The following is a 13,971-nucleotide window of genomic DNA, read 5'->3' on the forward strand; positions in this document are numbered from 1 at the left end:
CAAGTAGAGCACATTAGGCTAGAGGATAGAAAGAAAAAAAGGGGTAGACCTAAATTGACTTGGAGGAGAGTAGTACAGCATGACTTAGAAGCATTACACATTTCTGAGGATTTAACCCAAAATCGTTCAGAGTGTAAAAAGTGAATCCATATAGCCGACCCCAAATTTTTGAGATAAAGGCTTAGTTGAGTTGAGTTGAGTTGAGAAAACTAATTGATTTTTATTTATAATTACTATTATTTAATAATTAATAAAGGTCAAATTGACAAGATCCAATGACCCTGCTGGGGAAAAGTCTGCCAGGTACAGTCCACAAACATCCATCTGGTTTTTCCATGTTTTCCCTCAAATAACATAATTTATGTTTATCGAGGATAGTAATATCTTCAATGTCGGTAACTTTGTTCCACTTGAACGCTAAACAGTTAACACCATCTCTTCTTTGATTGTTGTTTGCTTAATTAAGCTCAAAGATCTTTGAGATCGAGAGAGGGTGCTTGAGCAAAGCAGAGCAGTGAAGGGAAATGAAATTTATTTGGAGGCTATGGTCTCTTAACAAGCACAACCATTGGTTATTCAAGTTAGCAGTTGCCATTCTCTTGGTGGGTCTTGCTTTTAGGCTCTTCTTCTATCAATCTACCAGATTTGAACCCAATTTCGATGACTCTTTTGTTGACAAAACTGAAGTGCCAAAGCCACCACCAATTTCTGTTAATATTCCGAAGCCACCTGCTTCTGTTGATATTTCAAATCCACCTGCTTCTGTTGACATTCCAAATCCACCTGCTTCTGTTGGTGTGCCAGAACCTGAAGATGAGGAGGCGCCCAATAATGGTAATCAAATTCGATTGCTTTATTGAGTTTTTGTTGTTTTTCTTCTCGCTTCCTCTGTTCGCGTCCAATGCGCAGGCAAATTTTAGTCAGCTGGCAGGGGAATGACTGTAATTGAGAAGTGTGGGCCGTGTTATTCATAAACGAGAGCAATAGCTTGAGATCTAAGCAGTATAAATAACTATTTTTTATTTGAAATTTGAGATTTTTGAGGGTTTTATTCTCAGTTTGGTTGTTACACAAAATGTTGAAGAATTTAATTGCTTTTGCCTTTTGGTCGAGTTAGTACTGTGCGTTTGGTAGATCTATTATTATGTACTTAGTAGCTTTTTCTTACTTTCCACAAAGTCTATCATTTCATATTTTATTGATTCTCTGAGAAGCGCTCTTTTTTAGTTCAATTCTTTAAAAGCAAGCAAGGTTTGGTTTTGCAGAACTTTATACAGGTGAGTGTGATCTTTTTATTGGAGATTGGATTCCCAGCCCGTCAGGCCCGATTTACACAAATGCTAGCTGCCCTTTGATTGAAGGTCACCAGAATTGTATTAGGAATGGGCGACCGGATTCAGGTTATCTATTCTGGAGGTGGAATCCACGAGATTGTGAATTACCTCAATTTGATCCACAAAGATTTCTTGAGTTAATGAGGAATAAAACATGGGCATTGATCGGTGATTCAATATCTCGCAACCATGTGCAGTCATTGCTGTGCATGCTCTCCCCAGTAAGTTGAGTTTGAAGTTTGGTTTTGGATGATTGAACTGAGTTTCTCATTTTTCCTTGCCTTAAACTGAAGCAGATGAACAGTTTTGGTTTCTGTCATTAGTAGTTAGCTGTCTTTCAAGATTTTGTGCTAAGTCTGCCTCTTTGAAATGCATTTCATGCTTTGCTGCACAAAATGACTGGTTATTTTTCAGAATTTATTGATGCTATGTGATGGATAGTTTCACTTTGTAATTGGTTTAATATTGATCTTTGTTGTACCGAGTAATGTTGGTTCAAGTGGCATTATTTGGTATTCCTTGGAAATTTCATTATGTCATTGATGTTGGTGAGGAGTGATTAATTCCTTTTTCTGATGGGGGCCTGGAATTTGATGATTTTGTAGTTTCTTGCTAAATGATATTCATCTTGCCATTAAGGCTTTCTTTAACAGGTGTTCTGCATAATGTGAAATTGATAATCATTAATTCCTCTTCTAGGTTCATATAATGAATGTGAAAGGAAACTATTAAATAAAGAAAGCATGTAGGGGCTTCATCTGTTTGTCCTAGTGAATGAACCCTTGCTTTATCTCATGTGTGTGTGTGTGTATCCACAGTTTCTGGTTTGTTGGTTCATAAGAGGTTTGTTACCTCATGAAATATTTGCTTCATTTCATTGTTACCTTTTGATGCCAATTCATTACTCGATGTGTAGTAGTTGGAAGACTGCAAGTGGAGTTAGCCCTCATGATGACAATGTTTTCATGAATTGCATGATATTATAAGGGAATGTAAACTTATCCCCAGAAATTGAGGAATAACTATATAGTGCTGTGGAATTGTCACAAATTATACCCAATGCATACAAGTTCCAAGGTGGCTGTTAACTAGAGCTGATTTAGGAATGAATTTCCAGTCTTTTTCTTTCTGTTGGAACTAAATATTTCTCACTGATAAATCCTATGATAATTAGATGAAACTTGAAACATAATTTCCCCTAACCTTGTAAATAGTTGTTTTGATCACAATTTCTTTCTAGTGGACTTGCTCTCAAATTGAGAATCAGTACAGTTTTTTCTTTTTCTAGTTTACCAACATTAGGCATACTGAAAATTGCTTTGGTATCCATAATTTGAAACTTGTACAATCAAACTTGTGTCTATTGCTTGGGTCATCCTAGCATGCCTTTGCTCCACAACCATTAATACTACCAACTGATTTTACTTTTGCAACACCGAATGCTTCTGTTACTGTGGTTCACTCTCATGGGACAGCATACCATGCCTGTAATATGCCAGTTATTACTGTTGCCCAAAACCTAATTCTTTTGCCTGGATGAATGTGCAACTTATGATTTGAATTGCTGTTGAGTGTAATGTTTTTTGGTACGCAACCCCCCCCCCCACCCCAAAAGAAAAAATAAATAAATAAAATATTACTGCTCTGAGTTGTGTTTTATTTCAGGTTGAGCAAGCTGTTGAAGTTTATCATGACGAGGAATACAAATCAAAAAGATGGCACTTTCCTTACTACAACTTCACCATGTCAAATGTTTGGTCCCCTTTCCTCGTTGAGGCAGCAATCTTTGAAGATAATGATGGTGTTTCAACAGCTGAAGTTCAGCTGCAGCTTGACAAACTTGATAAAAATTGGACAAATTTGTATGGGAATTTGGATTACGCCATTATCTCAACTGGAAAATGGTTCCTTAAAGCTGCAATCTATCATGAGAATGACACAGTAGTGGGCTGCCATATATGTCCTGGAAAGAACTTTACAGAGAAGGGATTTGTCTTTGCTTATGAGAAAGCCCTCCATTATGTGATGGACTTCATTGCAACATCCAAGCACAAAGGGTTGATCTTTTTTAGGACATCAACTCCTGATCATTTTGAGAATGGAGAATGGCATAATGGAGGAACTTGTCCAAAAACAACACCTGCTAAAGAGGGTGAGATGGAAATGAAGGACTTGAACAGGATTCTGCGTGAAACTGAATTAGCAGAGTTTGAGAAGGCATCAGCAAAAGCTGCTGAAAACGGAGTAAATCTTAAACTTCTTGACTTCACAAATCTTTTAGTATCAAGGCCTGATGGTCATCCAGGCCCATACAGACAGTTCCATCCATTTGCTGAGGACAAAAATGCCACAGTTCAGAATGATTGTCTACATTGGTGCTTGCCTGGGCCAATTGACTACTGGAATGATGTGATAATGGAGATGGTAGTTAATAGTTGAGAAAATCAGCAAGAGGACTAAACCTGCTGCATTTTTATCCTATAATTTTCAATTATACGAATATTGTTGATGATTCTCAATGGAAGTCACAGATGAATGGCAGCTTGCTAGTTTCTAGCCTGTACATAATGGCACCGGTACCAGCACAGTTCATCTCTTTCTTCTTTTTAGCTGCTGGTGCTGTCTTGCTCCGGGGTTCGTATTTAACATTTAAGGGATTTTCAGTGCTGCTCATTTGCGACTTCAGAGACAGCGGAAGATAGTTAAGCTTATATAAGAATCAACATTTCAATTTCTTAGAAAATATATTTAAAGAATCAGAAATAACTTAATATAAGAATGAATTATGCGACTATTAAATATTTTTTTATTAAAATTTATATATTCATTATTTTAATTATATATGTATTTTAATTTTATTTATCTGAATTTTAATATAAATATTTAATTTATAAATTATTAAACTCATTCTTACATTTTGGCAATTCTTAACTTAATTGATTTTTCATTTTCTTAGCAAAGCTCATCTAAAAATTAAATAATTTTATATGCGCTCATTGTTTTAGTTGAGCGAAAATCTTATTGTTTGGTAAAGTATAATATAATATAATGTAATTAATTATGTAATATAATTGTCTTGTAATGTAATTATTATTATATTTCTATATTTAATTATAAAATAAAAATATAAATAATTTAATATAATAATAATTTTGATTTTAATATTTAAATTATTTATATTGTTAATAATAAGTTATAGTAATTATAGTGATAGTGACTAAGTGGTGTTTACAGTCATGGTTAAGTAGTTATGATAGTGACCAAATAGTGGTAGAGGTGATAATTATTAAGTAGTGATAGTAATAATTAAATGGTTGTGGTGGTTATAATAATGGTGGTAATAGGATGTTGATGGTGGTGGTGATGGTAGTGCCACAAAATGGATAGTAGTGGTAGTAGCTATAGAAGTTGAGCAATAATGGTAGCAGTAATAATATTGATAATAAATAAAAAATAAAATAAATAATTATGTAATTGTCATTATATTATATTAATTTTTTTATTAATTATCTAATCAAATAATGTATTTAAATAACGTAATCAAATATCAGTGTGATTACAATTATATTATAACTTTGATTATATCATACTCAATGGATTATACTCACTTAATTACTTAAAAAAGAAAAACTTTTGTCATCAAAATAGAAAGAAAAAAAAAAAGAAATGAAAGGAAAGTTGTATTTTCCTCCCTTGATGGTTAGAATTAAAAAGAAAATCCTTCCAACGGTCAAAATTTTTAAACCCTAAATCGGACGTCAAAACCCTCTTAAATCTCAACAATTCTGTTTGAATTTGAAAAATACAACCGTTGCGCTCCCCAATCTCGCATCCGGGGATATAAAACCCCTTTCCCTATCAAATATTTTCACAGCGTTAGCCTCACTCCTTCACAGCCAGACTCTCGATCTCTAACCTTCTCCCAGTCGACCATGGCTGATACTGCAATTGCCTCGCTAAACACTGTTGAGCCAGTCCCTACAAAGAAACCAAGGAACAGCAGGAAAGCTTTGAAACAGAAAAACCCATCAACAAATGAGGCTAATATCATGGCTCAGAAGCTCTCCGAGATCTCTCCCATCCCCCCTCAACCATCAGATACCGATCCTTTGAAAGAGAACCACGAGAGCCTCTCTCAATCTCGCTCTTCTCCCAATAAATCGAAGGCCAAGGCTCGGAAGGCTAAGCAAACCAAGCAGTCTTGTTCTTCATTTGAAAAGGACATGCAAGAAATGCAAGAAATGCTTCAGAAGTTGAGGCTTGAGAAGGAAAAGACTGAGGAGTTACTGAAGGAGAAAGATGAGATGCTGAAGGCCAAAGAGGAAGAGCTCGAAACCAAGGGCAGAGAGCAGGAGAAGTTGCAGATGGAGTTAAAGAAGTTGCAGAAAGTGAAAGAGTTTAAGCCCAACATGGTTAGTTTGTTTTCTTTATTTTCTTTTTCCTGATATCACGGCTTTAATTTCCTTGGATTTTTTTTTTGGGTTGCCAAGAAAAGAAATTTAAGTAGGACTTACATAGTTTCGTCATGATATTTGCATATATCTTTGGTTGCTAGGAAATTGTTGTTAAAGTTGAAACAATCTTGGTTCTAGGTCTTTTCTAGGGTTTCATCTGATCAATTTTTCCTAATTAATTATGCTGCAGACTTTGCCTCTTGTTCAATCATTGAAAGAAGACCAAGACAAGAAGAAGAAGAAGGGTGGCCTTGAAATGAAAAGGCCATCCCCACCTTACATCTTGTGGTGCAAAGATCAATGGAATGAGGTAAAACAGGGAAATGGGTCCTGACATTTTGCTTGAGCTTTTTTGATCTTAAACTTTTTTCGGTTCTTGCACTGATTATCTTGTGTGTAGGTCAAGAAAGAGAACCCAGATGCAGAGTTCAAAGAAATCTCAAACATCTTGGGGTCAAAGTGGAAGAATGTTAGCGCAGAGGAAAAGAAACCTTATGAGGAAAAGTATCAGGCTGAAAAGGAAGCCTATCTGCAGGTAATGGCAAAGGAGAAGCGAGAGGATGAAGCAATGGAGCTTTGGGAGGAGGAGCAGAAGCAAAAGACTGCAATGGAATTGCTTGAACAATACATCCAATTCAAGCAAGAAGCAGAAAAGGAGAACAAGAAGAGCAAGTAAATTCCATCACCCTCTTTTTCCGTCTAGCTAAGCTTCTTGACCACAGAATCACTACTTATTTGTTTGTCCTGTTCATTTATAGGAAAGAAAAGGATCCACTGAAACCAAAGCAGCCCATGTCAGCTTTTTTCTTGTTCTCAAATGAGAGACGGACTGCTTTACTTGCAGAGGGCAAGAATGTTCTGGAGGTAATTGGAGAGATCTGATCCATCATCATTCCATATTGTTGAATCGTTTTTCTATTAATTTTCTCTGAGAGTTTTGGAATTGGGATTTTGTCAGGTGGCAAAGATTGCTGGTGAGGAATGGAAGAACATGACCGAAGAAGAAAGGAGGCCTTACGAAGAGGTTTGCTCCACAGCCAAACAAACCCCTTTTCTCAAACATATATACTACAGATAAAAGTGATTTATCAACGTGGTCTCCTTTCTTATCAGATGGCAAAGAAGAACAAGGAGAAGTATATGCAAGAACTGGAGGCTTACAAGCAGAAAAAGGATGAAGAAGCTATGAATCTCAAGAGGGAAGAGGAAGAGATGTTGAAGCTTCAGAAACAGGAAGCCCTGCAACTGCTTAGGAAGAAGGAGAAAACAGAAAACATAATCAAGGTAAGATTGATTATTATTTTTTCCTTGAGCCATTGTCCCATCATATCTTTTTGTTGGATTTATCCTGGTGACAATGTGCAGAAAACCAAAGAGAATCGCCAGAAGAAGAAGCAGCAGAATGCTGACCCTAACAAGCCCAAAAGGCCCGCATCTTCATTCCTTCTGTTCAGCAAAGAAGCAAGGAAATGTTTAATGCAGGAGCGGCCAGGGATCAACAACTCTACCCTTAATGCACTGATTTCTGTGAAATGGAAGGCATGTATCAATCAACCTTCACTTTTTCCTATATATGGAACATGGTAGCAGACAAATTAGAGAACAGTTTAATTTTTTTTTTCTGGGTTTGCAGGAACTTGGTGAAGAAGAGAGGCTAATTTGGAATGCCAAAGCTTCTGAAGCCATGGAAGTATACAAGAAGGAAATGGAAGAGTACAACAAATCTGCTGCAACCTCGGATGACAAAAACCATAAATAGCTTTTAGCTAATAGGCTGTTGTAGTTGAAATAGATGTTCAAAGTGTTGTAGCTTGGAGCTGGGCCATCAGTTTGATAGCCTGATTTTCTTTTGTAGCTGTATCTTTGTTTTTTTAAGTCAAATTTTAATGTTTATCATCATGCCTCATCAACTATTACGACTTCATATATTCTCTCAACTACTACACCTGATATTCATCCTGACTTGTTTGTTCTATTTACATGGTCTCTGTTCCCAAACCGATGATAAGAAATCCTTCAAATGCCTTCACTTAGAAAATTAAATCCTGGACCATTTGAATTTGATGCCAGACATGGGCCGCTTGCCTTCATTAAATTTCTAAAATTAAGGCTGACCGACTAGGCTAGAAATAAATTACTAGCATGCGATCTCTTCATTTTTTCTTTCTTTTATTTTTATTCCTTTTGTCTAGAAATCCCAAGAAACATCAAGCAAAATGCCAACCTCTCTCCAGTGCTCATAATAGCTGCTATTTCTTAATTCATCCTTGGATATAAATTGATGTATATTTGAGCCATTAAAGTTTGTGGTTTTTATTAAAGGTCTCAATTTTTTGAAATTTACTGGGTTGAAGGAGAACGAACTTGAATGGGTTAAGGGGAAAAAAAGATATTATCCATTATTGAACAGTTGATCTAACCTAACCCTAGCAGCTGAAATTGATTCATACAGGTACCCACCAAAACATGAAGTCAGCTCAAAGTTTTTCAAGGAGAAAAAACTAGAAAGCTTCATAAACTACAGTTCATGTTCATTAATTAGTTTATATGTTATTTTCTTCATACTTTAATCTTTCTTGATTCTTAAGTAGGTGTGAATCACCACTTTCTGTCTTTCTCCATCTCAATTTTTCTTCCTTTCTCCCTCTTTAAGGGTCTGTTCACACAAATATATTATCATAGAAGAGAGAAGTCAATGAACATTAAAAAAAGGTAAGGGTCTGTTCACACAAATATATTATCATAGAAGAGAAGTCAATGAACATTAAAAAAAGGTAATTAAAGAATTTAATAACACAAATTATTTAGGCTTTAAATATTTTATGCCAGGATTAATAATGTGCATATCATTTTTATATAAGATATTGTAGCTTTTTGAAGTCTCACCCATAAGTCTACCCGATTTGGTGTGGAAATTAATGTGTTAATAAAATAAAATAAATATACCCCTTAAATTATTTTTTTAAAAAAGATTAATTTTAATGTGTGAAAATTAAATTAAAAATATTTTTAATTGTAAATATTAAATAAAGTAAAATAAATACCAATTGGATATATTTTGTTATGCAAACATTTTCTCTTTTTCAATTTTTATATGTAATTTAACAAAATAGATCAAAGTAATATTAAAATTTGCATTTGTGATGATCAAATTTTATTATACGTTAGCTTGGACTTTTCAATGCCTTTCTTGATCCGTTGGTTAAGCTCCACAGCACAATCAAGTAGAATAAACCTACCTTGACAATGAATCAAGATGATGCAACAAAAATTTGACCAAAGACTTAATGATTAAAACATCAAATTACACATAGCTTGACTTGGTCTGGCAGAAAGATTTATTGTTTATCTGGTAAACCCAAATTCGAGTTTTTACTATTTAAATCTCTTTATTATAAAATAAAGTCAAATAATTAACAAAAATTTTATATTTCATTTATTTATTGTAACACCCCCAAAAAAAATTTAAATTTATTATTTTATGAGTAATATTGGTATTTTAATTTTTATTTAAATTTTAAGAAATTATTTGAGATTTTTCAGATTTTAAAAATCGGGTTCGATTTTCCGAAAATATAAACTTTGATGATTTTTAAAAATTAATTTAAAGACCACGTGGCAAAATTAAAAATATATTTGGAGTCTACGAATTTTTCTGAGTTTTCTAAAATTTTTTCGGAATTTTCGGACCTTATTTTCGGTCCCGAGACAAAGTAAAAATTCAAAATTTTGTATTTCAAATCGAACCGACCAAATCGAACCGGACCGGATCGGACCGGTCGAATCGGACCGGCTCCCTCCCCTTTCTCTTCCTCCCGCGCACGTCTCCTCCTCCTTCTCTCTTTCTCCTGTTTTCTCTCTCCTCCCGCCCCAGCCCGCCGGCCAGCCACCTCCCCCGCCACCCCAGCTCACCGGCGCGTCGTCCCACCTCCTTCCCCTGGCCGGCCGCTGCCCCAAATGGCCGGAAAACGCGCGCGAACTCCCCTCGCTCGCGCGCGCGACGTTTCGACTTCCCAGCCAAAATCCGGCCGATCCGGCCACCAATCGGACCGGGTCTTGTGTCTAAAATCATCTACTTGTCGAGAGCTTTCCATAGACACCAAGAACGGCGAAATCCATAGAGCGGTTTGTCCAATTTTTGCCCGGGAAATTTTAGCCCATTTTGACTTTCGGGCTAGATTTCTCGCAAACCGTGAATCCCACGAGAAAACTGAGAGTACCAGAGCGCTCCACTCATCGAGAGCTTCGCGGCGACATAAATTTCGAATTTTTTCGATACTTTTTTCGGTGCGTCCCACGGAACTTCGCAGTGTTTTTCCGAGCATTAAATGAGCTTAGCAAATTCTAAAAAATTTATGTACTAACCCCCGTGTTGTGGGCTTCGTGTAGGTATCCTCAATTCGTAGAAATTCGACAGTTGACCGGGTCTGCAAATTTCGGGCCAGACAGACCTGTTACCGGAAAAGTCTCCGAATTGGACCGAGGTTTTGGCTACCCCCCCATTGTCAGACGTCCCGAGCGCGTTCCCGAAGTCAGAATCGGCAAAGGTAAACCCGAACCTTACTTTTTTGTAATTTTCTAGTGCTTAAATAGGATTAAAAATCCATAAAATATTCGTGGTAGCTCAGAAAATTATAATTCTTTTTGCAATAGCCTAGTAATATTGCTAAGGACCGCGGGGCAAAGTTTTAGAATTTTTAGAGCTTGTTTGGGTAATTTTTGCAAAAATGATCAATTATAAGGACTAAATTGAAATTTTACATATTGTGATGAATGATTGATTTGATGGGCCCAGAAGGGGCTGTGTGATGTGATTGAGTTGTGGATATATGGATTGTGAATATAGAAGTGTGTTTTGAGCCCTTTTGCTGCGGGTTGGGTCCTAGGTATAGGGAGACTCACGATTTTCGGCACGACTTAGGACGTATTTGGTCTTTTCTTTATTGTATTGAGTCATTTATATTAAAAATTGTAATGTAATTGTCAGGTGAGCCGGGACAGCCTTCTTCCTCCGCCCAGCCGCCACAGTGACCGTTGTCAAGTCTGTGAGTAAAATATTAATTTTAATTGTAATTTCACTATTATTATATGTTCAAGCATGCTCATGCATCACTTATATGCATATATCTATGTATATAAACTTTAGGCACGATTTATGTTGCATTCATAACTGTGAAAGTGCCATGTATGTTGCTGTGGTAATTTGGAGCAGTGTGCGTGCGTTGGCGTGCGTGTGATGTGGTGTGGACTATGGATAGGACGGTAGACACGGCTTGAGATCTTCGCTGGGACCTGGTCCTTCAGGGTAGACACGGCTTGAGTTCTTCGCTGGGACCCCGATTTGGTTTATTAAGCGAAAGTCCGGCTCGAGTTCTTCGCTGGCACTAGGTTGGATTTAAGAGAGCTGTATAGGGGATCAGCTCCCATATATTATGATTGATACTACGGGGTGTGTGAGTGCTCCAAATTACCTTTTTAATGTTATAATGTGAAAACGTTGTTGATGTTGCATTTCACTCTACAGGGTGCATTAGTTTTAGATAGTTATAGAGATTATGGTTAAAATTGATATTTTACTCTCTGAGTCGAACGCTCACTCCTGTTCAATATTTTTTTCAGGCCACGGGAGGATATTTTTGAGATTAACCTACTTTCTTCCTCGCAGGTCGATTATTAACGTTTGTATAAACTTGTTAAATCTTAGAATTTCCGCATGTGTTAGAAATATTTAAATGATTCGGGTCTGTAATATAATTATTATGTGGACCTGTAAAATTATTATATGCATGTTTGATGGACTGGATGAGGGAGCTGAGCTTCCATTTATCTTTATGTTGATTTGAGTATGTGGAGGGTGAGCTGAGCTCCCTAAGTGATGATATATTTTGATTACAGGTCGGGTGAGTCAAAAACTCCCCGTTGAAAGGTCCACTTTATGGCCGGACTCCGTTCGGTTGATTTCTTGAAATTGGGCCCAAATGGGCCTTAGAGTTGGGTTAAGTGAATAGTTAGGCTTACTACGGGCCTCGGGGGCTTTAGGCTGGCCCAGGTCCTAGTGCCGGTCCGGCCCATAGGTTGGGTCGTGAAAATTGTGGTATCAGAGCTTAGACTCCAGATTCTTAGGGAATGCTTGTCTAAAATGTTGGAAAGAGTCTAATAGGAGTCACATGCGGAAAATAGGGTCCACATTCGTCTTGCATTGTCATCTTTGCTTCTAGTTACTGCTTCATATATTGTGTGTAAATATGAGTCTATAGAGCTGTGTAATGAGTAATTTTCAATTTTGTGGGCTAATGCTGCTGAATTTCAGGAAAATGCGTAGAAGCAGGAGAGCTGCCACTGCACCAGAACTAGATGTGCCTGATGAGGTGTCAGCACAAGATGAGGCGCCTGTCCCGAGGAGGCGGGGTAGGAGGCCTAGAGCTGGTCAAGTAGAAGAGCAGCTGCCAACAGTTCAGGATCAGTCTTTCATGGCACAGGGTCCCATGGACCCCATGGCAGCTACTCTAGCTGGGTTGTAGAGGACCATCGATATGATGGCGCAGTATATGGTCCACCCTCCACAGCAGCAGCAGTCCACCGCACCAAGAGGAGAACCTTACAAACAGATCATAAATTTCAAGAAGTTAGTGCCTGGTACTTATGATGTGTCAAACGATGCATATCGGTTTTTGGATTCCTGCAGACAGGCAGGAACAAAATTGCAGTTGACTGATAGAAGACTAATAGAGTGTATACAGTATGTCATGGGGCCTATGCCTAGACAATGGATGAATGACTACGTGTTACCTTGGATGGAGGGTTTGTCGTGGACTCAGTTTGTGGAACTATTCATCAATCGGTTTGTGCCAGAAAGCTTCAGAGATCAGAAACAGTGGGGCTTTGAGGCCTTAAGACAGAATGGCAGGTCTGTAGATGAATATGCTACAGAATTTCTTGAGTTGAGCAGGTATGCCCCTACAGCAGTTGCTACAGAAACTATGAAGGTGAAGAGGTTCCTAAAGGGGCTTGATAGGAGGTATGCAAACCTGGCCATGATGTCTGATCAGTCGTTTGATGTGGTAGTTGATCGAGCCAGACAGATAGAGATTAGCTATGCTGCGGATGACAGTGGAAGAGCAAAGAAAAATAGAGCAGAGGGTTCTTTAGGTGCTCCCCATATGGGTGCTCCAGATAGTGGTGGCCAGAGTAATTTCAGAGGAAGAAGTAAGAACAAGAAGAGTGGTTTAAAACACAAATCCCGAGGGTTCGCACTGTGCACGCTCCAGCGATGGTCACGATTCGGGTATAGCGATTCTGGTCCAGTTCAGGATCCTCCTTAGCACCTTGTGCACAGTGTGGAAGAGGACATTCAGGACCTTGTTTGATGGGTTCAGGAGTATGCTTCAGGTGTGGCCAACCAGATCACTTTGCTAGGGAATGCCCCGTGTTCAGTGAGCCACAGATGGGGTCACAGGGTTCTGTTGCAAATGTTCCTCGCCAGTTGTATCCGGGTGCTTCCAGCATGGCAGCGATCAGTTTAGTGGCCAACAGGGCGAGGACAAGGGGCGTGGATTTGGAGGCGGTCAGAGGTAGAAGTCGATGTCGTGGTTACGCCACTCAGGGTAAGGGTCAAGCTCGGGTTTTCACCCTGACCCACCAGGATGCTCAAGCTTCAAATGCAGTTGTGGCAGGTATTCTTCTGGTCTGTTCCTATGAGGCTCGTGTTTTGATAGATCCGGGTGCTACGCACTCATTTGTCTCCCCTGTGTTTGCCATGAGGTTGGGTAGAAACTCTACAACCTTAGAATGTCATTTGTCGGTAGCTACCCCACTTAGTGACAACATAGATGTAGATATGGTTTTTCCGGGTAGCCCAGTAGTAGTGGATGGAAAGATCCTCCCAGTAGACTTGGTTCCTCTACCAGTGATGGATTTCGATGTAATCTTGGGGATGGATTGGTTGGCAACTCATTATGCCACTTTAGACTGCAGGAACAAAAAGGTGCATTTCCACATACCTGGTGTGGAAGAGTTTAGATTTGATGGTGACAGGAGCGTGGCTCCATATAACTTGGTGTCAACAATTAGTGCTAGAAAAATGTTGAGGCGTGGATGCCAAGGGTATTTGGCATTGGTGAGAGATACATCTGTAGAAGGTGTCAATATGGAAAATGTTCCTGTTGTCAGAGAATTCATGGATG

General features: G+C 38.2%; 2 protein-coding genes across 2 annotated transcripts; both read left to right on the plus strand.

Moving 5' to 3' along the window:
* Nucleotides 1-282: 282 nt before the first annotated feature.
* LOC110656304 (protein trichome birefringence-like 23) lies at nucleotides 283-3,919 on the plus strand. The gene is made up of 3 exons (XM_021812989.2): nucleotides 283-834; nucleotides 1,266-1,555; nucleotides 3,000-3,919. Exons 1-3 carry the CDS (start codon nucleotides 525-527, stop codon nucleotides 3,771-3,773), a joined length of 1,374 nt encoding a protein of 457 aa, XP_021668681.2. The 5' UTR covers nucleotides 283-524; the 3' UTR covers nucleotides 3,774-3,919.
* Nucleotides 3,920-5,191: 1,272 nt separating this feature from the next.
* LOC110656305 (high mobility group B protein 13) lies at nucleotides 5,192-7,725 on the plus strand. The gene is made up of 8 exons (XM_021812991.2): nucleotides 5,192-5,746; nucleotides 5,979-6,098; nucleotides 6,189-6,460; nucleotides 6,547-6,652; nucleotides 6,747-6,812; nucleotides 6,902-7,072; nucleotides 7,154-7,327; nucleotides 7,422-7,725. The coding sequence occupies exons 1-8, from the start codon at nucleotides 5,267-5,269 to the stop codon at nucleotides 7,545-7,547; spliced, it is 1,515 nt and encodes a 504-aa protein (XP_021668683.1). The 5' UTR covers nucleotides 5,192-5,266; the 3' UTR covers nucleotides 7,548-7,725.
* The last annotated feature ends 6,246 nt before the right edge of the window (nucleotides 7,726-13,971 follow it).

The sequence above is a fragment of the Hevea brasiliensis genome, chromosome 16, assembly GCF_030052815.1.
Source record: "Hevea brasiliensis isolate MT/VB/25A 57/8 chromosome 16, ASM3005281v1, whole genome shotgun sequence".
NCBI lineage: Eukaryota > Viridiplantae > Streptophyta > Magnoliopsida > Malpighiales > Euphorbiaceae > Hevea > Hevea brasiliensis.